The 26,481-nt window shown below is 45.6% G+C and overlaps 1 protein-coding gene across 1 annotated transcript in view; it reads left to right on the top strand.

Moving 5' to 3' along the window:
• Positions 1–26,481, top strand: part of BRWD3 (bromodomain and WD repeat domain containing 3) — a 278,367-nt gene that overhangs the window by 123,821 nt on the left and 128,065 nt on the right. The window contains exons 25-26 of the mRNA XM_029607930.1: positions 13,260–13,376; positions 23,223–23,330. Coding sequence (XP_029463790.1) covers positions 13,260–13,376; positions 23,223–23,330 — 225 coding nt within the window. The remainder of the gene's footprint in view (positions 1–13,259; positions 13,377–23,222; positions 23,331–26,481) is intronic.

Genomic DNA, 26,481 nt, shown 5'->3' with positions numbered 1-26,481 from the left:
GGGGGCGGGCCCGGTCGTCGCGGCGTTTAGGGGGCGTGTTGGCAGCGTTTTGGGGGCGGGTATGGGGGCGTGGTTACGGCCCGGGGCGGTCCGGGGGCGTTGCCGCGCCCTCCGTACCCGCCCCCAGGTCGCGTCCCGGTGCGCTAGTGGCCCGCTGGCGTGCGGGGATTTACGCCTCCCGGAGGGAGGCGTAAATCCCCCGACAAAGGTAAGGATGGGGTTTAGACAGGGCCGGGCGGGTGGGTTAGGTAGGGGAAGGGAGGGGAAGGTGAGGGGAGGGAACGGAGGTAGGCTGCGCGGCTCGGCACGCGCCGGCTATACAGAATCCATAGCCTTGCGCGCGCCGATCCCGGATTTTAGCGGATACGTGCGGCTCCGCGCGTATCTACTAAAATCCAGCGTACTTTTGCATGCACCTGATGCGCCAGCAAAAGTAGGCCAAATCGCGTGGTTTGAAAATCTACCCCTATGGCTTTGGCGGTCTCTGCTAGAAGGCTTCTGTGGCTCCGCAACTGCATGTGGGCCGGAATCACCCACCAACGGAGAGTGGACCTGGCAGGTTCCAAGAGCAGCAATCGGATTTGGAACTCTTCCGACTTCGGGTCCCAACGAGAAAGTAACGCCCTCTGAAAGGTTCTCATATGAGCAAAGGCCCAAGTGACTAATTCTAGAGTAGAAGCCATAGAACCAAGCACCTGCAAGTAATCCCAACCCCGGGGTAGTGGTATAGAGAACAGCCACCGGATCTGCGACGTTAACTTGTCGATTTGCTCCTGCATGAGAAAGACCTTGCCGACCGATGTGTCGAACCGAGCACCCAAATCCCTTGGGGACAATAAGATGTGCAAGTTACCAGAGGACAAGCCTAGAACTTCCAGGTCCTTTGGGTTGGTGCACCCTCGGTTCCGGGGACAACGCAACTTTCGGCAGATCAGGGCTCCGGCCTTCACTCCACGTCACCCATCGACGAGGTCTCAGGCTTGGTCTCAATCCTTTCGCAGCCGCAGGCCTCTCCGCAGCGGGGGTCCTCAGGGATCTTCCGGGGGCAAGTCCTCCCAATGAAGGTGTCCTGGCCCACTCCTCTATTCCGGTGATAGGCGGACGCATGTCTCTACATTAATGGCGGGGGTGGAAGGGAAATAGAACCAAAAGGTTACATTAATGGCGGGGGTGGAAGGGAAATAGAAACAAAAGGTTACATTAACAGGAGGGGTGGAAGGGAAATAGAACCAAAAGAGTACTAAAGGCCAAGAGTAACAGATAACAACCAACAAGGACTGAATGGCACAGGCTGGGTAAACAAATAACCATGGGAGTAGCTTGTTTATTGCGGCAGTTACTACCCCTAACCAATTAAGCTAGATACTTCACTTAGAAGCAGTTCTAGCACTGCTCTCTACATTAATGGCAGGGGATGGAAGGGAAATAGAACCAAAAAGTTACATTAATGGCGGGGGTGGAAGGGAAATAGAACCAAAAGGGTACTAAAGGCCAAGAGTAACAGATAAGTATGAGAGAGTGAGGAAAAAAAATGTGAAAGCTTGCTGGGCAGACTGGATGGGCCATTTGATCTTCTTCTGCCATCATTTCTAGGTTTCTATGTTTCTATATATGTTTCTCTATTCTTCAAGGAGTGGGTCAAGATTACATCGGACCAGTTGGTTCTAAGCATGATCGAACACAGCTACGCTTTGGATTTTGCACGCCCGTTGTGGGACTTGTTCTTGGTGTCGCCCTGCAGGGCCCGCACGAAACGGGCAGTGGCATTTCAAACCCTGGGCCGGTTGAAAGCGCTGGGAGCCATTGTCTTGGTCCCGCCGGAGGAATGCAGGACTGGCAGATATTCCATATATTTTGTGGTTCCCAAGAAAGAAGGCTCCTTCCGCCCGTTCTTGGATCTGAAGAAGGTGAACAAATCGCATTGGGTACCCCGTTTTTGCATAGAAACTCTCCGCTCAGTCATTGCGGCCGTCCACTCTGGCGAATATTTGGCTTCTTTAGACCTGACGGAAATGTATGTTCACATAGGGATCCGCAAACAATATCGGCGGTTTCTCCGGTTCATGATTCTGGGCGAGCATTATCAGTTTCTGGCACTCCCGTTTGGATTGGCGATAGCTCCCCGCATCTTCACCAAAGTAATGATGGTAGTAGCTGCGGCCCTCAGGCGGGAGGGGATTTTGGCTCATTCCTATCTGGATGATTGGCTCATCTGCGCAAAGTCGGAGGAGCTTTGCAGGGCAGCAGTTCAATCAGTAGTGGCCCGGCTCCAATCCCTTGGTTGGGTCATCAATTTTGCCAAGAGCCAATTAGTCCCGTCCCAGGTGCTGAACTTCTTGGGTGCTCGGTTCGACACATCGGTCGGCAAGGTCTTTTTCACGCAGGAGCGAATCGACAAGTTAACGGCGCAGATCCGGTGGCTGTTCTCCTTACCGCTACCCCGGGGTTGGGATTACTTGCAGGTGCTTGGTTCTATGGCGTCTACTCTAGAATTAGTCGCTTGGCCTTTGCTCATATGAGACCCTTTCAGAGGGCGTTATTTTCTCATTGGGACCCGAAGTCGGAAGAGTTCCAAATCCGATTGCCGCTCTTGGAACCTGCCAGGTCCAGTCTCTGTTGGTGGTTGATTCCAGCCCACGTGCAGCGTGGGATGGACCTGGAGGAGCCCCAGTGGGTGGTTGTGACGACAGATGCCAGCCTTTCCGGCTGGGGTGCGGTTTGCCAATCGAGGGCAGCACAGGGCTGTTGGACAGGGCAGCAGGCGAAATGGTCCATAAATTGCTTGGAAACTAAGGGGTAGATTTTAAAAGAAGCACGATCAGCCTACTTTTGCTTGCGCATCAGACTCAAGCAAAAGTACGCTGGATTTTAGTAGATACGCGCGGAGCCGCGCGTATCCACTAAAATCCTGGATCGGCGCGCGCAAGGCTATCGATTTTGTATAGCCTGCGCGAGCCGAGCCGCGCTGCCTCCCCCCGTTCCCTCCAAGGCCGCTCCGAAATCGGAGCGGCCTCGGAGGGAACTTTCCTTTGCCCTCCCCTCACCTTACCCTCCCTTCCCCTACCTAACCCACCCACCCGGCCCTGTCTACACCCCCCCCTTACCTTTGTCGGGGGATTTACGCCTCCCGGAGGGAGACGTAAATCCCCGCGCGCCAGCGGGCCTGCTGCGCGCCGGGCCGCGACCTGGGGGCGGGTACGGAGGGCGCGGCCACGCCCCCGGACCGCCCCGGGCCGTAGCCACGCCCCCGTACCCGCCCCCAAAACGCTGCCGACACGCCCCCGAAACGCCGCGACGACCGGGCCCGCCCCCCGACACGCCCCCGACACGCCCCCCTCCGAAAACCCCGGGACGTACGCGAGTCCCGGGGTCTGCGCGCGCCGGTAGGCCTATGTAAAATAGGCTTACCGGCGCGCAGGGCCCTGCTCGCGTAAATCCGCCCGGTTTTGGGCGGATTTACGCGAGCAGGGCTCTGAAAATCCGCCCCTAAGGTAGTACATCTGGCGTTGTGCAGTTTCCTTCCCCTGGTGAGCCATCGATTAGTGTGAGTATTGTCCGACAATGTGACAACGGTGACTTAATTCAATCGTGAGAGGGGAACCAGAAGTTGTCCAGTGGCATTGGAAGCCGATTGGCTAATGCTCTGGGCGGAGCGCTATCTGGTCCGGCTGGCAGTTTCCCACATAGCTGGGGTCGACATCGTTCAGGCGGATTTTCTCAGTCACCAGCATCTCGATCCCGGAGAGTGCGAACTTTCCGAGGAGGCGATGCATCTCGTGACTCATTGGTGGGGTGTTCCTCGCCTGGATCTGATGGCGACTCAGAGAAATGCGAAGGCAGCTTGATACTTCAGTCGCAGGAGGGAACATGGGGTGGAAGGTGTCGATGCTTTGGTCCTGCCGTGGCCTTGCGACATTCTGCTGTAAGTCTTTCCTCCCTGGCCATTGGTGGGCAAGGTCTTGCGAAGGGTAGAGGCTCACACAGGCTCAGTCATTCTCGTGGCTTCCGAGTGGCCAAGGTGGCCATGGTTTGCAGATCTGATCAACTTAGCGGTGGATGGTCCTCTTCAGCTCAGTCATCTACCGAATCTTCTTCGGCAAGGTTCAGTATTTTTTGATCAAGTGGATCACTTTTGTCTAGCGGCTTGGCTTATCAGAGGTGGCAGTTGAGGAAGAAAGGTTATACAGATTCTGTTATTTCCACCCTCCTGCAAGTGCTAAAAAGTCTACCTTGCTCACCTATGTTCGAGTCTGGAAGGTTTTCGATTCCTGGTGTAGTGGGTTGAATGTGTCCCCGCTGCATGCCTCAATTGTCCATATTCTGGCGTTCTTACAGGAGGGTCTGAAGAAAGGCTTGGCATGCAGTTCTCTCAGGATTCAAGTAGCAGCCCTGGGATGTTTGCGGGGGAAGATTGACAGGACATCCCTGGTGGCTCATCCAGATGTAACACGTTTCCTGAGAGGTGCTAAACATTTGAACCCTCCGGTTCGTCCAGTGTGTCCTTCTTGGAGTTTGAATCTGGTTCTCCGTGGCTTGTGTGGTCTTCCGTTTGAGCCTTTGAAACAGACCACCTTGAAAGACTTGACACTTAAGACGATTTTCCTGGTGGCTATCACTTCGGCAAGGCGCATCTCTGAGCTTCAAGCATTGTCATGTAGGGAACCTTTTCTCCTGATTTCAGATTCAGGTGTATCCCTTAGGACGGTGCCCTCCTTTCTACCAAAGGTCGTGTCAGAATTTCATTTGAATAAGACCGTGGAGTTGCCTGCCTTCACGGATTTGGATCGGAATTCGCCTCAGGCTCGCGACTTGTGAAGATTAGATGTGTGGCGTATTCTGCTTCGCTATCTGGAGGTAACCAATGCTTTTTGTTTGTCTGATCATCTGTTCATCTTATGGAGTGGTCCTAAGAAAGGACATAAAGCAACCAAAGCCACTATTGCCCGATGGTTGAAGGAAGCCATAACTTCAACATATATATGTCTTGGGTGCGCAGTACCGGAAGGTTTAAAAGCACATTCAATTCGATCTCAAGCGGTGTCTTGGACGGAGAGTCAGTTTGTTTCGATGCAGGAGATTTGTAGAGCGGCTACCTGGAAATCTTTACATACTTTTGCTAAGCATTACCGTTTGGAATTCCATGCTCCGGATGGTGACTGTTTTGGCAGTAGTGTTCTTCGAGCGGGACTCTCCGGGTCCCACCCCATTAAGGGCAGCTTGGGTACATCCCACGATCTGGACTGATCCTGGTACGTACAGGGAAAGGAAAATTGGGTTCTTGCTGCTAATTTTCGTTCCTATAGTACCAAGGATCAGTCCAGACGTCTGCCCATGGAATCTGGAGAGTCCGTTCGCTATTGTTTTTTATTCTGCAGAATAAACTCAAGTGGACAGCATTTACATTGCATATGGAAGTACTCCCTCCATGTATATAAGTTCCAGAAGTTATGCAGTTTCTTTCATTAGGTGGTTTAATATAGCCATTGGTTCTTATGTTGAGGTTATGATATGTTTCATTCTGCTAAGGTATGGATTATACTGAAGGATCGCAGGTGGCACACCAGGGTAAGAGGGGGTGCCTTTCAGTTTTTTCTCTGACTCCATCTGCTGGAAGGGAGACACAATCCAGCGGTCTGGACTGATCCTTGGTACTACAGGAACGAAAATTAGCAGGTAAGAACTAAATTTTTCTTTATGGACTTCTCCAGGAAATGGTCCAAACCTTGTTTTAAACCCAGTTACATTAACTTCAGTAACCACATCCTCTGGCAATGAATTCCAGAGCATTGAGTGAAAAAGAACTTTCTCCGATTAGTTTTAAATGTGCTACTTGCTAACTTCATGGAATGCCCCCTAGTCCTTGTGTTATCCGAAAGAGTAAATAACTGATTCACATTTACTCTTTGTAATCCACTTATAATATCCTCCCTCAGCCGTCTCTTCTCCAAGCTAAACATCCCTAACTTCTTCTGCATAAGGGAGCCATTCGATCCCCATATCAATTTGGTAGCCCTTCTCTGGTTTATGAAAATGTAGCCAAATTGGCTTCTCATTTCCAGAAAACTCTACTGTTGGTAGCTGTTTTAACTTTTCTTTTTACATAGGGAAGTATGAGCTTCAAACTGTATTTTAGCATTGGAAGTGTGTATATGTTATGGATAAAGTGAGGAACTGGGATACTGCGAACATTAACTGGATAATGTGGGCATTTAATCACTTACATTTTCACTTGACTGTAATGTGTACTTCATTCATTGGATTTTTCAGTTACTGTTCACATTATCTAAATCCTCACTTTATTGTAATATATCTCTCTATAACTATGTCTATTTGTGTATATCTCAATATTTATATCATTAACCTCTATAGTGTATGTATCGTATATTGGTCCATAAAGAATAAGGCTCTTCTGAACAGAAAACATACACTATTTGAGAATTATTTTCTTTTGCAGTAAACTGAGAGAAAGCTCATGGTACTTGGTGTTTGTTTTAGTTTCACAGAATTATGAAAAGCGTTCTTTACATTTTCTTAAGCCTAGAATTGTGATAACAGTGTTAGCTGTTGATAAGTAAATGTAGCTGCTTTTTCTCAATGGAGCATTGGAAACGAGAGTCCCACGCTTATAGACTGAAGACAAATGCTCTTGGTTCACATTCTCCTTTTAGAACAGAGAGTCCAATGAAAGATTTCTCGCCTTGTTTTTCAGGCAGTTTTGGAGTATACAGTGTTATAAACTTACACTGAAAATTATTTGTCGTGCTTTTCCAAATGGCATTTCTTTTTTTTTCTACGTGCTTACCTCCTCGGGACGATCACCCAAACACAGATTTCTCCTGTAGTGGCCAAGGGTTTGAGGAGAGGATGAACTCTAAGTACCACAAGTTTTCTCTCCAATGACAATGAACAGTCTACTGGAGAAAGAAAACAAATCTCATATAGTGTAAGAAAGTTGTCCGCAACCAATTAGATGAGTTTGTCACCAAAACTAATGCTCTTCATTGGAGACAATTGGGATATCGACCCAGTTTTAGTTTGGAATCAGCTTTAATAGCACTTACCAATGAAATTGGAATTAAGACTGACCCAGGAAAGGATGCGCTCATTATATAATTTGACATGAGTGCAGCATTTGATTCAATTAATGCTTGGGCTGTAATGGAATTGTGTTAAAATGGTTGTATTCTTATCTGATCGATTGGACATATTGAGCTGTGTAGAATGATTCTAGGTCCTTTCCATGACCACTGATTTTGGAGTACCTGAAGGCTTCATATTAGCTTCCTTGTTCTTCAATTTATATTCCTGTTCATACCCAGATCAGCCCAGATAAGTGGGTTTTGCATCCCTACCAGCAGATGGAGGCAGAGAACAAAAACTTTGAGGCACTGTGATATATTCTGAGAGTGCCACCTGCAGTCCTTCTCTGTCTCCAGCAGATGGTAGAGATGCAATCCTGCAGTCTGTCAAGTGAAAAAGAGACAAAGATTACAAACAATTTCTAAAACATGGAGTGTGGGCTCTCCGAGGTGCTAAATATCTTTGTGGACCATCCCTCGGGTTGAGCTGGGCATCTGGGGGATTGGTGACCTCTGGCTGTGATTCCCTGCTGCTTCCAGAGGCTTTGATAGCCAGGGGACTGGCTCCCTCTCTGCCTTCGAGGTCTCCTTCTGCGAGCTTGAGTCTTCTATTCAGGAAAGTATTCTGTTTGTTGTTATTTTGAGTTTTAAATTAAGTTTAAAAAAAATAGATTTTATAAGTGGAAGGAGATTCAGTGCTTTGGAGGCTCAGTGACTGGATTGTTTGGCAGCGGGAGCTGCCATGGTGGACAAGAAGTAGAGGAAGGGAAGTGTGCAGGCCTTTTTCCTCGGCAGGGAAACTGCTGGTGAGGCAGGTTTTTCGCGCACCACTCGGCTGACGTGACCATGTGGCTTAGGCCTCTGCAACGTGTGCAGCCTGTTGCTGATTCAGGTATGCTTTGCGAATGTTGCTGCCGTGCCAGGGATGGTACTGAAAATGTGCATGGCAGCTTGCAGGGCCTGCGGGCTCTGGTCGACACAGCTAAACTCGCGTTCCCTCTGCACCGGCTGTGCTTCAAGGGAAGAGGAGACCTCCACGGGAGCAGTGTCTGAGAAGAGGGCCTCCAAGTCATTGGGGGCCGCAGCTGCAGGCCCGGGGAGTTCCAGTTTAGCAGCCATGCCTACAGGGGATCATGCCCAAGGTTCTGCAGGGCTCAGAGAGCCTCGAGATTCCCTGCCTCCTCTCTCCTCTGTGGGACAGGGTGTGGAGGAGGACCAGGAGGGAGAAGGAGGTTCTGATGCTGATTCCCCAGAATTTGTTCTCCTCTTGCATAGGGCCTTCCTGGGAAAAAGGCCCAGGGGTAGACAAGTCCTGTGGGCCTCTCAAGAGACTTAGGAAGGTTCCCCCAAGGGGTTTGCGGGATATTTTGAGACAGCTGGGTTGCCTCGTGTGGGAGCCAGGGAGCCCGGAGATTTGGAGGAGTCGGATGTTATGCAGGAAGATGCAACTCCGCAGGGCTCGGGTCCAGATGGGGGATCCGGATGAGAGCCCGAACGTGGATCCAGATCCGTCCAAAGATGCCTTTTTTTTAAATTTAATTTTTATTAAATTATAACATATTTGACAAAATGATACAATCAAGAATTCCCAAAAAAAACAAAAACCAACATTACAAATTATCATTTATCCCACAACACTGGATATTAAGCCCACATCTAGGAAGTGTGGAAGAAGTCTGGTCAGATATGAGGGAGGAGGAATAGCCTAGTGGTTAGAGCAGTGGACTATGAACCAGGAGACCAGGGTTCGAGTTGCTCCTTGTGACCTTGGGCAAATCACTTTACCCTCCATTGCCTCAGGTACAAACTTAGATTGTAAGCCCTCTGGGGATAGAGAAATACCTACAGTACCTGAATGCAAACCGGTGTGATATCTCGACTGAGATCAAATGTCGGTATATAAAAAAAAAATAAAAAAATAAATATGTTGATACTATTTCTAATACAACCATTTCTTTAATAGCATCATATATTTATCAGTGTCTTATCCCTAAGAAAATGCTCTAATTGTAAAGGATCAATAAACACAAACTTATTATTCTGGAACATTATCTGGCACTTACAGGGGAATTTCAAGAAAAAACTAGCCCCAATATCTAGAACAGATTGTTTATAAGACAAGAAGATGACTTTGATCCGGATGAGGTTTCGGTGACTGAAGGGATGATCCTCGGGTCGTGTGCCTATTTAAAAATGAGGAATTACACCCACTTATTCTTCAGGTGTTAGAGGAACTAGGAGTCAAAATTACTCAGGAGGAGTCAGATAATGAGGGAGTGAATCTGGTCCTTGATGGATTGCGAGGTCCTCCTAGTGCTTTCCCAGTGCCCGAGAAGATTCAGAAGCTCATTAGCCGAGAGTGTGACTTTCTGGAGGCAGGTTTGAAAGTCAGGAGAGCAATGGCGAAGCTTTATCCTTGGAGAAGAACCTGGAGCATCTGTGAGTTCCTAAGGTGGATGCAGCTGTATCTGCTGTGACCAAGAAGACCACGATTCCGGTTGCGGGTCGTGAGAGTCAGCTACACCGTACAATTTTCATGATGTAAGGAAGGGATAATCGTTGATTTTGTTTATCTCTTAGATTGAAGAGCTGCGAGGGTTTTTGATGTGGTTAATAATAGATGAATTTGAAGAGATGAGATGAGCAGTTTGATGAGATGAAAAGAGATATGGATGAGTGGTGGAGTATGCTTGATGTGTGCTGAGTGGTATTTGCAGAGATTAGTATGAGTTCTGGATGAAGTTAGGATAAGCGCTGTCAAATGAAGTATGAAGCAATTTGTTATAATCCTGAAAATTGTCAAAACTGATAAGAGAGGTCAATATGAGTGTAGAGAAGCACAGGTAAATTGTCTGGGGCTCAAGGCCGGTAGGGGGGCATGTCAATTAATGATCTCCTCTGGTTGGCCTGGTGCCTTTTACTATAAGACGAGACTGAAGGGGGGACCCCTGCTGGCTGCAGGGTTGGTGCTATGCTGGGCATGCCCAGTAAGTGCCAGTCAAAGTTCTAGAAACTTTGACAAAAGTGTTCTGTGATTGGGCTCCATCCTGATGATGTCACCCATATGTGAGGACTAACATCCTGCTGTCCTGTGAGAATATCTGTTACAGGTAAGCAACTCTGCCTTTTGCAACAGGGGTTATCTCAAGGCCTGGCCTATAGTTTGTTGTGAGTGCAGGCCTCCGCTTTGGGTTCCCTGGGGGGCAATTTGTGGGGCAGGTCTTTAGCCTCTCACCTGGATGTGGTGCGTTTCCTGAAGGGAGTGAAGCATCTGCACCCTCCAGTTCGACAGTTGTGCTCGGATTGGAATCTCAGTTTAGTGCTGTGCATACTGTGCGATGCTCCCTTTGAGGAGAGCAACTGTGAAGGACATGGCTTTGAAGGTAGTGTTTCTAGTGACCATATGTTCAGCAAGAAGGATTTTGGAATTACAATTTCTGTCTTGCAGGCACTCCAGGAGAGAGGGGGTGCCAGCATGGCCATTTGGCTAGGGTCTACAATGTTCAAGGGGCCTACTTTTGTTGGGCAAAATTTAAAAAAAAGCTAAATATATTTCTAACATGTATAAATTCAAATTTCAATTGTAATTGAAGAATTTCATAAAGCCTTCTTAAATAAATACAAATTATTGGGGACATTTATAAAACAATTTCTCTTATTAAGTATCACATCAGAACCTTACATAAGGGTCTACTTTTCTTAGCTGGCACGGGCCTGATTCCTGCTTTCTCCGGCCCTGCTTGCAGGGATTCTTTTTTGTGGATTTCTAATGCCGGTGTCACGTTTCATATGGTTCCGTCTTTCTTGGTCTCCTCTTTTCATGTTAATCAGTCGGTGAAGCTTCCGGCCTTTCTGGAATTGTCGAGAGATTCTCATCAGGATAGGGAGCTGCACCTTTTGGATGTGCGATGGATGTTGCTGGGTATTTGGACGTCACTAACAGTTTTCAGCGCTCAGATCACTTTTTGTGCTATTTGTGATGCAAAGAAGGAAGACAAAGCCTCGAAGGCCACGATTTCACGTTGGTTGAAGGAGGCCATTTCTGCGGCTTATATTTGTAAGGGTCGAGTGGTTCCAGTGAGGCTGAAAGCTCATTCTATGAGAGCACAGGCGACCTCCTGGGCAGAGTGTCAGTTACTGTCTCCCCAGGAGATTTGTAGGGCTGTGGTGTGGTACTTTCTTCACATTTTTAACCAGACACTACTGCTTGGATGTGGGGATGCAGGAGGATGCGTCTTTTGATTAGTGTTTTTGTGCAGGTCTTTTGGGCTCCCGTCCAGTCTAGGGGAGCTTGGGTACATCCCACTTGTCTGGACTGATCTGGGTAAGAACAGGAAAGGAAAACTGGTTCTTATCTGCTAATTTCCCTTCCTGTAATACCACATATCAGTCCAGAGACCCACCCCATTGCTACTGAAAGACTGAATTACTTGGTGGATCCATTTGTCAAGGAAATCTTAATAGGTTGTACATGTGTTCTGTTTTTTTTGTGAGTTTTTGGAAGTATAAGGGGTTCCAGTTCAGGGGGGTCCAACCCCAGGTTGCCTGTTCGCCCTGTAAAAGGTTTTTAGGGTCTAATATCTGGCTTGGGTACAGGTCAATACTGAAAGACTGCAGTGCCTCAAAGTTTTTGTTCTCTGCCTCCATCTGCTGGTATGGATGCAAAACCCACTTGTCTGGACTGATCCGTGGTACTACAGGAACGAAAATTAGCAGGTAAGAACCAATTTTCCTTTTGGTACCCTTAACCACTTTAAAACAGAGCCATGTTTTTAGCTGCTATATTTATCTGGATTATAGCCAGTTGATCACTTTTGCCAGTTCCTTGAATGTAGTTGATTGGACAGAGTTAAACTTATGTTTGGCTGCCATTGCAAACTGTCTTAAAGAACATAAATTAAAGCTTAATCCTGTTAAGACAGAGGCTGTGGATTAGCAAAGTTAGTCATCTTTTAAACATTTTTTATATTTTATCTGGAGTGACAATTCAACCGGAAATGTTATCAAAATACTTGGCATTAGACTTGATTGCAAGTTGACACCGAATGATCAAATCTCTAGAATTATTTGTTCTTCCTTTTTTTTTTTTTTTTGCATCAAGTAAGGACCACTATACAGAAGAAAGACATTGAAATTCTGATCTATTCATTTATACTTTGTCATTTGGACTATTGTAATACCTTATATCAAAGATGCACTGTTAGACAACTCAGACATCTTCAATTAGTATAAAATACTTCTGTTGGACAATTTTTTGAAGCAAAGTAATATGATTCTGTAAACCACTCCTGATTAAACTTCACTGGTTGCCTGTAGTCCAGCAAATTAAATTTAAAGTCCTTTCTCTAGTGTTTGAGTGTATGTGTAGGGGTACTGCTCAATATTGAGCTAATTATCTTGTACCTTACGAACCACCTCATCTTTTATGATCTTCCCAGCAGGAATTCCTTCTGATTCCTCCTCCCACGGTTGTGAGATTGGAACAGATCTGTAGAATGACCTTTAGCTACGTAGCTCCTTTCATGTGGAACAAAGTCCCATTAATATTAGGAAAGAAAGCCATTATCTAAAGTTTAGCAGAAACAAAGTGTGGCTGTATAATCTGGACTATGGCGATTTCTAGGCATTTCGTTTTTGTTTGCTTTCTTTTTTTTAATGCTGTATTTAATTGTTTATGATATGAATTATAATACTTATAATTTAAAATGTTCTGATTTTTATGTTGATTTTGCTGTAAATTAGGAATTAAGGAATATTAATTTTTAATGTAATTTTGTTGTATTTTTCCTTTAATTATTTATTTGATGTTTATTTTACATATATTTTTTATCCTGTGAACTGCTTGGTTGATGTTCAGTGGAACTGTGGTAAATCCAAATAAATAAGTAATAATTATAATAATTAGACTCCTGTCAGACTGGACACTAATACCTCTCTCTACCAGCAAGGTCTGTTCCCTGTAGCCATAACTATCCTCCTTTGAACCTTGAACTAGAGTGCAGGACTTCTGCAGCATGGTCATAGCCTGCTAGCTGAGGGGACAGGAGACTCAAACCTAGATCTCCCGTAACAGAGCTCGCTCCACTCTTCGCAAGAGCAGTTATATCCCATTATCTTTTGGGATGTTTCCATGCACTGAGAGTAACAGTTTCTTGTCTGTCCTACAATTCTTTGTTGAAGAAACCAAGTGAGCTGCTGGCCATGGATGGGGAGCCTGGTGAAGAATGGTTTCCTCCCCAGTGGATCCTGGACACCATCCCACGTCGTTCACCATTTGTCCCACAGATGGGCGATGAGGTAACTTTTTACCTTTGCTTTTGGCTGCATTTGGAATGTAATAACTAATGTGTCTTCAGCTCTGTTCCCAGAACACATCAAAGACTGCAGTAAGCTTCAGAGAGATTATTCAGATGTTAGGAAAATGAATGAAAATGCCCTCTATTAAATATCTTTCTTTTTTGTCTGGAGTTGGTCTTTACCAGTTTCATCAAATCCAATAGCAGAGCTATCTGGCGAAGAAGGCAGGTTGGAACAATTTTGTTTGTAAAAGCCATCAGTTAAATTAACATATGTATATATCAAACCACGTTACATTGTAACGCACATTAGTTACTGTGGCTACCATTATTTGCAATGGAGCCTGTTTACTAAAAATGGGATAATTTTCAAAGAGATTTACACATGTAAAAGTAGCATATATTGTAGCAATTTTCAAAAGTCCCTTTTCACGCTTAAAGTGCTCTTATACATGTAAAACCTATGGACAATTCAAAGGCATATACTGTAGCAATTTTCAAAAGCCTACTTACGCATGTAAAGTGCATTAACACATGTAAAACCCAGTTTTAAGCATGTAAAACTTTTCAAAATTACCTCCAATGTATGATAAGGCCGTTAGCACATAGTACAGTTTGATAAATATACACCTCAGTTAGATATGGGCAGAATCCTTGCATTTTGAGGGCCAAACAGATTAAATCATGCCTTAGCACATCTGAAGTCTTAGGCAAGCCAGATCTTCTGCAGAAGAAAGCAGAAAGTGGAACTCTGTTGGTGTTCCTGAGAAATCTCAAATACATAACTGTGGGATATGTAGGAAATTATGTTGAAGGAGAAGGGGTATCATTTAATATTGGAACCAATATTCAAAAACCCCCAAAACAGCTAATTTATCTGGGATATTCAACAGGATAAATGTGTCTCTGAATATCCAGCTAACTTTATCCAGCTACGCTGTTGGGATAACTTTAACATTAACTGACTACATTCAAAAGAATATAGTTGGCAAATGGCCATATACTTAAAAAAAATAAAATAAAATTATGTGCAGGCCTGTGGCCTGATTTCCCCAAGGCCCTGCCAATATATGCAAAATCTGATCTGCTGGGCCGAGCCCTCCCTCTGCACCCCTCCAGGTATTATTTTGAACATAAAAGTCTTACGGGTTATGCTAACCTCCACTTCCCCTGTCCCTTCCCTGGTCATGCAAAATGTTCCTTATGTAAAATCAGTGACTCCCTCCTCTCTCCCCCCATTCCAGTCCTATTCCTCCCACTCACCCAGTACCTAAGGAAAGGTTGCTCTGACTCTAGGGTCACAGTACACTTGTACAGCATTTCGACAGCTTCCAACATTTCTTGGACAGCAACACTGGAAGCATAAGCTGCATTCCGCATATTCTGCATATTCTTCAGATAATGGGTGGTGTTGAGAGGGTTAGGATTGGGGTGGTGGGGGAGAGGAGGGGTCATTGGTTTTAAACTGGCAACATTTTGCCTGACCAGGAGGAGTGCATGGTGGAGGGAAGGGGGTGGCCGGCACAACCGGTGACACTTTTAAGTTTCAAAATAATATTTCTGAGGGGTTGAGGGGCTTGGCCCAGCAGGGCAGACTTTGCACATAATGCTGGGACTTGAGCAATCAGGCAGCAGGCCTGCATGGAACTTTTTTATTTTTTAAGTGTATGGCCACCTATATTCTTTCAAATATAGCTGACAAAGTTCTAGGTTATCCGGCCACATGTGGATAACTTTAGGATGTGTCGTGATAACTTTTCCCCACCCTGGACCACACCCGCTTTTTCTATCTGGCTAAATTTTAGCCGGATAATGATTTATCCACCAATATAGTCTGAGAAGTGGCCCCAGTTTCTAAAATTAGCATTTAACTGGATAACTCACAAGTTATCCAGCTAAATGTCTTTGAATATTGACCTCTTGGATACTATTTTCAGATTAATATCGCCCATTGCAGAGCTCTTTACGGAAGCTTTCTTGCATTCTGCTGAGTGTGGAATAAGTATTTTTTTCCTGATTGAATCTTCAGTTTGTTTTGAAGGATACATTCGGTTCACTGACTCCACATTCGTTCTTAGAAGTTGCTTGCTCAGACTGATCTCTTTCGTAGTACTGAATAATCATTATTGTGATTGGCCTTGAATTAAAACTGAATTTTTTATACAACATACATAGAAATAAAAGTCAAGAAATAAATTGTAGGTGATAACTTTTTATTAGACTAAAGCAGTACATTTGTGACCAGCTTTTGAGAGGTAACACTCCCTTCATCAGGTCAGTGATCTTATTTTTACATATCCAAGTAGACTAACATCGCAACCGCATTATTTTATACACCGAGGTTGATATTCAAATGTATCTGGATAATGTCTGAGTTATTCAGATAAATTAAGAGTTATGAATAACTTACCTGGATACATTTTATCCGGCTGAGACATGGATATAGAAACATAGAAATGACGGCAGAAGAAGACCAAACGGCCCATCCAGTCTGCCCAGCAAGCTATGCACTCTCTTTTTTTTTTTTTTCCTCTTACTTGTTACGCTTGGCTCTTAGTACCTTTTAGTTCTATTTCCCTTCCACCCCACCATTAATGTAGAGAGCAGTGTTGGAACTGCATCTAATTGAATATGTAGCTTAGTTAGGGGTAGTAACTGCCTCAATAAGCAAGCTACAACCATGCTTTTGTTTACTCAACTATGTAATTCAGTCCTTGTTGGTTGTTGTCTATATATAGATCCTCTTTTCTACATTGCCCCTGCCGTTGAAGCAGAGAGCTATGCTGGATATGCGTTGAAAGTGAAGTATCAGATTTTCTCCCCTGCCGTTGAAGCAGGGAGCTATGCTGGCTATGCTTTGAAAGTGAAGTAACAGACTTTCTCCCCTGCCATTGAAGCAGAGAGCTATGCTGGCTATGCGTTGAAAGTGAAGTAACAGACTTTCTCCCCTTCCGTTGAAGCAGAGAGCTATGCTGGCCATGCGTTGAAAGTGAAGTAACAGACTTTCTCCCCTGCCGTTGAAGCAGAGAGCTATGCTGGCTATGCGTTGAAAGTGAAGTAACAGACTTTCTCCCCTGCCGTTGAAGCAGAGAGCTATGCTGGCTATGCGTTGAAAGTGAAGTAACAGACTTTCTCCCCTGCCGTTGAAACAGAGAGTTATGCTGGCTATGCATTGGAAGTGAAGTATCAGACTTTCTCCCCTGCCGTTGAAGCAGAGAGCTATGCTAGATATGCATTGAAAGTAAAGTATCAGGCTTATTTGGTTTGGGGGTAGTAACCACCGTAACAAGCAAGCTACACCCTGCTTTTTTGTGAATGCAAATCCTTTTTTTTCCCCCACATTTCCTCTTACCGTTGAAGCTTAGAGCAATGTTGGAGTCGCATTAACCGTGTGTATGTATATTGAATAAGGGTATTATCTCCAGGGAGTAGCCTTCATTCCCGCGAGCCACCCCCTCTTCATTCACGTCCTCTAGACTTGATGGATCCACAGTGTTTATCCCACACCCCTTTGAAGTCCTTCATAGTTCTGGTCTTCACCACTTCCTTCGGAAGGGCATTCCAGGCATCCACCACCCTCTCCGTGAAGAAATACTTCTTGACATTGGTTCTGAGTCTTCTTCCCTGGAGCTTCAGCTCGTTACCCCTGGTTCTGCTGATTTTTTTCTGACGGAAAAGGTTTGTCGTTGTCTTTGGATTGTTAAAACCTTTCAAGTATCTGAAATATATCCAGATAAATATATTCAGAAATGTATCCAGATAAATATATCCAGATAAATAAATAAATCCAGATAAATATATCCAGATAAATAAATATATCCAGATAAATATATCCAGATAAAGTATCTGAAATATATTTACAGTTAACCGAATAAGTTAGCTGCCTAGACACGGCCAAGAGCAGGGTTAAAGTTGTCCAGGAATGTGTTCCTGGATACTTTAACCTTAACTAGCTATATTCAAAGAATATAGCTGTTTAAGTAGCAATCACAAAATCATTCAAAGTTGCTGTCAAAAGAGCACTGGATGTGCCAGGAGTTGGATAATTGTACTGAGTCCCGATGGCAATAAGGAAATGGAAGGATGGGGTGAAAGGGGAGGGGGGAGGGAAGGGAGGCTTTTTTGGCCTATGGGCCAGCTACATTTTGGGCATATTTTGGGGAGTTTGGAGGGAAGGGGGTAATATTTGTTTCACTGGAATTAGGAGGCGGGGGATCAGGCCAGCAAGCCCTCTAGGTTTTTAAAAAAATATTGAGATCTCTACTTAATTGGCTTTCCTGCTCTTACCCCAGATCAGTCCAGACAAGTAGCTTTTGCATCCCTACCAGCAGATGGAGGCAGAGAACCAGAGACTTTGAGGCATTGCTACATAATCGAGAGTGCCACCTGCAGTCTCTCAGTATTTCTCTGGGTCCAGAAGATGGTAGAGGTGCAAACCTGCAGTCTGGAGTTTAAAAAAAGAAAGGAATATATTAAAAAACTATTTAGGAAAAGAAGAAGAGATGCTTCCTTCATGGCCATCCCTCAGGTTGAGCCGGGCAAGCGGGGGGTTGGTGATCCCTGGGCAGCCAGCTTGACCCGCAGCGGTTCCAGGGGTCCCAGCTCTCTCTGATTCCCTGAAGGCTTCTTCACAGAAGAGTGACCAGTAGCAGGAAAGTATCCTGTTTTTTTTGTCCTGTTGCTTCTCTTTCTGTGCTGGTTGCTATCTCTTTTAGAGTTTAGAAAAATAAAAAGAGAAAAGGTTTGCAGCAGCAGCATTCGGGCTGTTCCTAGTGGCATAGGGCAGGCCCGAGCTCGGAAAGAAACAATTTGTAGGCAGTGAGTAGTGGCGAGCTGCTCAGGAGCTGAAGGCTTTGCTGATCCGTATCCCCCTCTTTGTCCACGCGTTGACTGCTAAGTTTTTTTGCAGCATTTGAGTAGGCCTGGCCATGTGTAGTCAAAATAGCGCCGGTGGCAAGGTCCCAGTACGGGAAAATGTGCCATTCTTGCAGCTTGCCTCAGGGACAGCTTAATTCAGCGGCATAATGCCGCGATTGTGTCTCTGGCGGTGAGGGGACCTCCAGGGGGTCCAAGCACAGGCGAAGGACCACGTGGTCTCAGGGTCTGGTGTCAGACTCTGCAGGGGGTCCGGAGGGCCTATTGGGCAGGAGGAAAGCATCAGCCAGGAGGAGGGCTGACCTGGAGCCCAGGGATTCCCCTCCCCCCGTGTCGCTGGTGCTTCCATTGGGACAGGAGGTGGAAGAGGGGGATCAGGTGGCTAGCCCTGGGTCAGATGAGGAGGAGGATGACGACATAGGATTTTCCACGGATTTTGCCCTTCTTATGCACAAAGCATTTCTAGCCAAGAAGAGTTCGGGGGGGGGGGGGGGGGCGCTAAGTGGTCTGCAAGCCATCATTCTCACCCTGCTGCGAAGGCACCAAGGACCTCTTCAGCCAGGGGGTTAGGAGACCTTCTGCTTCACCTGGGCCTAGACCATCCTGGAGGGGTTGGTGGTTTAGATGACTCAGACCTGGATCCAGAGGATGACCCTGGAGTCACTCTTGGCGTGGATCCTGGAGACCCAGCGGATCCCACAATGAATGTCAATCAGGGCATGGATAAGAACATGGCAGATCCAAGGACATTCCTGTAGCTGAAAGGGATGACCCCCGTGTGGTTCGACTGTTTTGTAAGAAGGAGTTGATGCCGCTTATTCCCCATGTCCTGAAGGAGCTTGGTATTAAGTTGGTCCAGGAGGAATCAATTAATGAAGGGGTGGACCTGGTCTTGGATGGCCTTCGGAGTCCTCCAAAAGCTTTCCCGCTGGTAATCCGGTAATGGAATTTCCTGGAGGCGGGCCTGAAACTGGCCAGGCTATGGAGAATTTGTATCCTCTAACGGAGGAAGTTTTTCAGCTTTTGGAGTTGTCTAAGGTGGATGCTTTGGTTTAGAAGACTACTATCCCGGTGGTGGGGTCAGCGGTGTTAAAGGACACACAGGACAGTAAGCTCGAAATTCATCTGAAGTGGATGTTTGAAGTCTTGGTTTTGAGCCTGCAAGCTGCAATCTGTAGTAGCCTCATGCAGAGGGCATATTTGGGCTGGGTCCAGAAGTCTCAGAAGACCTCAGCTGACACTGGTTCTGATAGCCAGGCAGCCCAGGTGGAGGCTGGGATTGCTTATGTGGCGGATGCTCTTTATGACATGATCCAGACTTTGGCCAGGAATATGGTCTGCAGGTGGCACTCTCGCCATGCCATTTGTTGTGGTTGCAAAATTGGTCGGCTGATATGTGGTCCAAATCTCAGCACTTTAACCTTCCCTTCAAGAAAAATTTGTTGTTCTGGGAAGACCTGGAACATTTGATTAAGGTGCTGGGATAGTCAAAGGGTCATAAGCTGCTGGAGGACAGGAAGAGACTGCCCAGAAGACCTTTCCGCCTCGTTCCCGCTTTCGGGAAGGATGACTGTTTCATTCCCTGAAGGGTGCTACACTGGTGGTGGGGCAAAAACAGGGATCCAGATGGTAGCAGTCCTTTTGAGGTACCCATAGAACTCCCAGAGAGAGCTCCGGCCAGGGGGCCAGTGGCAGTAAGGCTTCTCAATGAAGCCAGCGGTGTCTACTGTCTTGTTGTGGCAGTTGGGGGCCGTCTATTACTGTTTCACAAGGAGTGGGAGGAGTGGACCAGAATTACCTTGGATCAATGGGTTCTGGAGGTAATAAAAGACGGCTGTGCGTTAGAATTTTCTCGCCCCACCAGGGATGTGTTCGTGATATCTCCTTACAAAACCGAATCCCTCTTCCTTGCACCATCGTCTCATCCACGCATTGAAACTTTGGAGCTTAGCTTGTCTCTGGGGACCTGGAATGCTTCAGGATAGGAGGCTGGCTAAGTCTCTGGGTGTGGAGAGTGTTCAACAACTGGTGTGTGGAGGAAAGCCTTGACCCATTGCGAGTGGATATTCCTGCAACACAACCTTTCCAAGGGCTTAGCTTACAGTTACCTGCGGGTCCAGGTCGCAGCCTAGGGGTATCTCAGAAGTAAGCTCCAAGGGAGGTCATTGGCTTCTCATCTGGATGTGGTGAGGTTTCTGAAGGGGGTGAAGATTCTGCGTCCACTGGTATGTAGGTTGTGTCCGGTGTGGCTTTTGAACTTAGTCTTGCGGGTGCTTTCTGGGCCTCCATTTGAACCATTGAGGAAGGCATCATGAAGGACTTCACTCTGAAGGTAGTCTTTCTGATGGCGATCTGTTCAGCTCGGAGAATTTCGGAGCTGCAGGCTTTGTCCTGTAGGGAGCCCTTTCTGAGAATCTTGGAGTAGGGAGTGTCGTTGCGTATTGTTCCCTCATTTCTACCTAAGGTGGCTTTCTCTTTTCATCTGAATCAGACAGTAGAGTTTCCTGCTTTCCCGAATTGGACAGCAAAGTCGTGGGAGTCCAAGGAGCTCCATTTCTTGGATGTTTGTCGAATGCTGTTGTGTTATTTAAAGTTCACCAACAGTTTTCAACGATCAGACCATTTGTTTGTGGTGTTTGGAGGTGCAAAAAAGGGTTGCAAGGCCTCCAAGGGCACAATAGCGCGTTGGCTGAAGAAAGCTATTGTCTTGGCCAACATTTGTAAGGGGAGAAAAATTCCAGATGGCTTGTGTGTGCGCTCTATTAGGGTGCAGGTGGCCTCATGGGCTGAGTGTCAATTGGTTTTGCTGTTGGAGATTTCTAGAGTGGTGACATGGTCATCCTTACAAATTTTTTCTCGCCATTAGATGTTCAAGCTTCAAGTGAAGCATCCTTTGGAAAAAGTAGCTTGTGTTGGGGTCTTTAGCGAACCTGCCCAGTGTAGGGTTGCTTTGGTACATCCGACTTATCTGGACTAATCTCGGATATGAACAGGAAAGGAAAATTGGTTCTTACCTGCTAATTTTCATTCCTGAAGTACCACAGATCAGTCCAGAAACTCATCCCCGTGTATTTTTCCTCAAGACCATTGTGGCAAGTCCGTCTTAGGTCACATTTTCTGGGAAGAACGGTCAGGTTGTACATATTCAGAGCCTTCAGAGGATTTCCTAGTTGTTTTGTTATCCCTTGGATTGTTTGTGGTTATGCTGTGTTCAGGGGGTAACAATTGTTCGGATTAAGAGTTTCTCCTCATTTAGACAATTATTGGGGTGGTTGCTTTCTAATTTGGCTTGGATACAGGTCAATACTGAGGGACTGCAGATGGCACTCTCGGTTATGCAGCAGTGCCTCATTGGTTCTCTGCCTCCATCTGCTGGTTGGGATGCAAAACCCACCTCCTGGACTGATCTGTGGTACTTCAGGAATGAAACTTAGCAGGTAAGAACCAATTTTCCTATTTTCTTTGAATATAGCTGGTTAAGGTAATTATCCAGGTATGTGTACCCGGATAACTTTGAAATATAAACAGTAATATTCAGACATATTCGGTTACATTTCAGTGTTATCTGGCCTCATATATCCTGATAACTTTATTCAAGGATATTCAATGGGATATTTATCCCATGGTCCAAGCTATCCTGGAATCTGATTTAAACCAACATTTCATGTTGGATGTAATTTTGTGGCTGCCCAATTTGTGTAAAATCTGTGAATATCTTTTACCCACAGATGTTACACTAATTTTTTATACAAAATTATATATGTACTTTAACTTTGAAAATTATCCAGCGAAACGGCCTGACCCAGTTACACTTGCTAATTTGTGTTGGTATTTTCCTTGAGAAAAAATTAATGCATTCTTTTGCAAATTCCAAAGTATGTATGTAAATGCAATCCCTACCCCACCCCTACCCCTGGGAACACCTCTTTGCACTGTGAGTAGTAGCACTATGCATGTAATTTTCCCTGCATATTTTTCAAAAAGCCCATTTCTTGGGTATAGCACTATTTTACTTGCGGAAATGTCTTTAAAAATTACCCTCAATATGCTTTGGTCCACATGGTAGCTTTTATCAAAAAATATACATGATCCTAGATTTGTTGTTAATCTCTATAACTTTATTCTCAGGGCAACTTCCTGGCTACAGCTTTTTCTTAGTTTATTTGATGCATCACAATTCCATCTAAACATCAAAGTGGTTTACAAAAACAAATTAATAAAATACGATAAACAGTAAAAGAAACCAATAATCACTAGAGACAATTTACAGTTTAATAAATTCAAAATTTAAGAGTAATAATAGAAACAAATCAATACACATTAGGGATATGCATTCGTTTGAAACAAAGATGTAAAATGTGACAAATGAGCCTCTTTTCGTTTTGTTTCAAACTAATCGAAACATTTAAAAAAAAAGTATCAATGTTTTGTTTTCAGGAAGTAGTGTGCCCTGTTAGCAAATAGGGTGCATGCTGTGCAAAGAGGGTGCATTATTTTTCAAACAGTACAACTTATTTGCACATAGAGCCCACAATTTCCTGAAAATAAAAAATTGATGAAATTTAGCTGGCTAAGGGCTTTATTTATTAAGCATTTTTCCCATAGACATAGAATGGGAGAAAAGCCTTACTTAAATCAGGTCCTAAGTTAGGCGACTGTCACAGTGCTAGCTAGGTTGTAGATGAAACTTTTCCCTAAATCCAGCAGTCTGAAACTTAGCTGGCCAGATTTAAGCTGAGCCTTGTGTTGAAATTGTACTTGTAGATAGAAATATTTAAGCAGAAGAGCTGATTATCCATTCCATTTCATTGTAATAAAGCTTTTATAATTTTTGTTAGTGGCATTAACCAGCATTTGCTTTTAATAACAACAGTATGCAGTTTAGTGCTGCAGTATCTTGTAGCACTATATAAATGTGTAGTAGTAGTAGTAGTACTATCATGTCAGTGTTTGGTTTTGTTTTGTTTTTAAGGTTATATATTTTAGGCAGGGGCATGAAGCCTATGTACGGGCACTGAAGAAGGCAAAAATTTACAGTGTTAACTTACAAAAACAGCCATGGAACAAAATGGATCTCAGGGTAAGTTTAGCATTTTTTTTTTAATTCAACACCTGAGATAAGTAGTTTATGCCTGTATAAATCCAGTGTAGAAAAGGGAAAAAATAAATGTGCTGGAAAGGTTACATCCATGGTACTTAGTTCTGAATGTTATGATGTTGCCCTGACTTGAAAGGATGAGACAGAAGGTAAAGGAAGGCTAAGGATTTGTCCTTTGAGGACTCCAAAATGAAAGTATGAAACAGTAATCACTGATTCATATTAAAGCAGGAGCTTTACAATGCCATACAGCGATAACAGCTAGAAGTCATCTTGATCCCTTGTGTTGAGAGTGGAATGTCAGAAGTACAAAACTGGTATTCTGGCTGCTGCTCTTCTCATATGATTATATGCATTCTTGCTGCAAAGTTGACACAAAGAGGGCAAAATGCCCAGTGGTTGATTCTTCCCAGCATAGTGAATAATACTTTAGGCACTGTCCTTGGTTACAGTGTTGGATTCCTTTCAGAGTGTGATACTGTTTTTATTGAAACAGCATTATCCAAAGATGGGTGATGCACATGAATTTTTCAGATTAGGTCTCTTCTTCAGAAGAAAGTCTGTGGATCATGTTTACATCAAGTCAATAAACAGTTTCATGACATGTAAAGAATGCAGCTTTTTCCTTGGTCACTGTGACTGCTAGAATGCTTATTAAAATGAGGTCCATATTCAGTCACTGTCTGGATAGCAAAGTTACCTGGATAACCTTATCCTGCTGGCTTTGGAGGTATATTCAATAATGCAGCTACACTATTGAATACAACTATGTTGCATAGGAGGTGGATCCTTGGGTTGAGGTGGGGTTGATGCAACTCGTAGGCGAGGGCCTTCGGGTCCCCACTGTCAGCAGGTGGAGTGGGCTGAAGCTGGAGGCCACTGGAGCTTCACCTATACCATCCCACGTTCCCCTAGGGTTGAGCCTTTGGATGCTGGGGCCGCAGGACTTAGGCGGGCCTCAGGGTTGGGTGTCAGTAGTAGCTGGTTCAGCTCAGAGGCAGCAGCCAGCAGGTGGCATGATCCTATCCCGGACGGGATGCGGAATGGAAACCCAAGCACCAGGGAACAGGAGGATACTGAAGGTGCCTGAGCAAAGGGAGGCCGAAGCATTAATAGTCCATGTCCAGAGGATAGGGGCAGAGGCGTCACTGTCTAACTTGAGTAGAAGCGGGCGGCACTTGGAAGGTGTAGCAAGCAATGTGGAACTCTGGACCCAAGAGAGTCTGAGGCAAAGTCATACGTAGCAAAGTTCAAGACACGGAGAAAACAAGCGCGGTCAGATGTAGCAATAGTCAAGGCACGGAGAAGGCAGGCATGGTCAGACGTAGCAATGGTCAAGGTACGGAGAAGGCAGGCGTGGTCAGACATAGCAGAGGTCAAGCTTGGAGAAGGCAGGCGTGGTCAGGCTTGGAGAAGGCGGGTAGGCAAAGTCAGGTGAAGCAGTGGTCCGGCTTGGAGAAGACGGGTAGGCGAAGTCAGGCGAAGCAGTGGTCAGGCTTGGAGAAGACGGGTAGGCGAAGCAGTGGTCAGGCTTGGAGAAGGCGAGTAGGCGAAGTCAGGCGAAGCAGTGGTCAGGCTTGGAGAAGGCAGGTAGGCGAAGTCAGACGAAGCCACCATGGTCAGGCTTGGAGAAGGTGAGTAGGCGAAGTCAGATGAAGCCATGGTCAGGCTTTGAGAAGGCGGGTAGGCGAAGTCAGACGAAGCCGTGGTCAGGCTTGGAGAAGGCGGGTAGGCGAAGTCAGATGAAGCAGTGGTTAGGCTTGGAGAAGACGGGTAGTCGAAGTCAGACGAAGCAGTGGTCAGGCTTGGAGAAGGCAGGTAGGCGAAGACAGACGAAGCCGTGGTCAGGCTTGGAGAAGGCGGGTAGGCGAAGTCAGATGAAGCAGTGGTTAGGCTTGGAGAAGGCGGGTAGTCGAAGTCAGACGAAGCAGTTGTCAGGCTTGGAGAAGGCAGGTAGGCGAAGTCAGATGAAGCCATGGACAAATCCAAGAAGTCAATCAAACACAAGACAAGACGAACAGTGGAACAGGAACCGGGAACTTGGAGAATCAGGAACACGAACAAACAGGTACTGTAGCAACGAGCACTCGGAAACCAGGAACAGGAGACCAAGGAGACCTGTTGCAAAGGTGATGCTGAGGAGAACGGCCTGAGTATTTATGTGCTGAAGGATCTGACATCGGCATCCAGGTCTGCGGCCAGGTTCCCGCTGCGGGCCCTTTAAATCATTCACTGATGCGCATGCGCTCGCCTAGGGAGGGGTGCGGCGCTGCCAGCGGCGTCTCTTGGCAAGACCCGCGGAGAGGCCCTAGGAGTGGAGGCATCCTAGCTGAAGGTCCCGGAAAGCGGAGCAGGGCCGGAGGTGCTGGTGGGAGTTTGAGGTCGAGACCGGCGGCCCACTGTCACCAGCAATGAGAAGCTGGAGCCTGAAGCCTGTGCAGAGAGATGAGAGGGCCGCACATGGGGCTGCCACGGGCGGTGAGCGTAACAAACTAGATAACTTTATCTGGCTAGCTTTAGGACAGCTCTTTTTCCAACCAGCCAGCTAACTTAACCGGCTAACACAACTACTCCCAGTTATTCCCCTAACTTAGCCGGCTAAAATTTAGCCTGATAAGTGCGCAAATCTTCATTTAACTGGATAACTTTGAGTTATCAGACTGAATGCTTTTGAATATGGACTTCAGTGTTTAAATACTAAAGGAATGTGACAGAAGGTATTGGCAAGGGAATGCTGTTGTTAAAGGCGGTATGGATGTTGTTTGGGCCATTATAAATGATTCAGAGAGTATACTGGTGGGACTGGCTTAAATGCAGTCCCACACAGATAGGACTGGCATATACAGTGGCTTGCAAAAGAATTCGACACTCTAAAAAGTCAATAGATTTGTGTGGATTACAAATGACACTTACACAGATTGTTCCAGACAGTATGTTTATTGCAAACCAGTATGCTCTTAAAATAAATTTTCAAAGTCACAATTCATTGTTTCTCTGCATTGTTTTGTAAAATAGAATTAAAAACTGAAAAATGTTGCTTGTTTCGTGTGCTGTGGAAGCTCCAAGTTTACATAGATAAAAGATATTGTCCTAACAATTGGCTTAGAATTGGCCTCTACCTGTTTATTATTAC

This window comes from Rhinatrema bivittatum, chromosome 6, assembly GCF_901001135.1.
Source record: "Rhinatrema bivittatum chromosome 6, aRhiBiv1.1, whole genome shotgun sequence".
In the NCBI taxonomy this organism is placed as follows: Eukaryota; Metazoa; Chordata; class Amphibia; order Gymnophiona; family Rhinatrematidae; genus Rhinatrema; species Rhinatrema bivittatum.
Note: the sequence above shows the minus strand (reverse complement) of the source record. Positions and strands in the feature narration are given on the sequence as shown.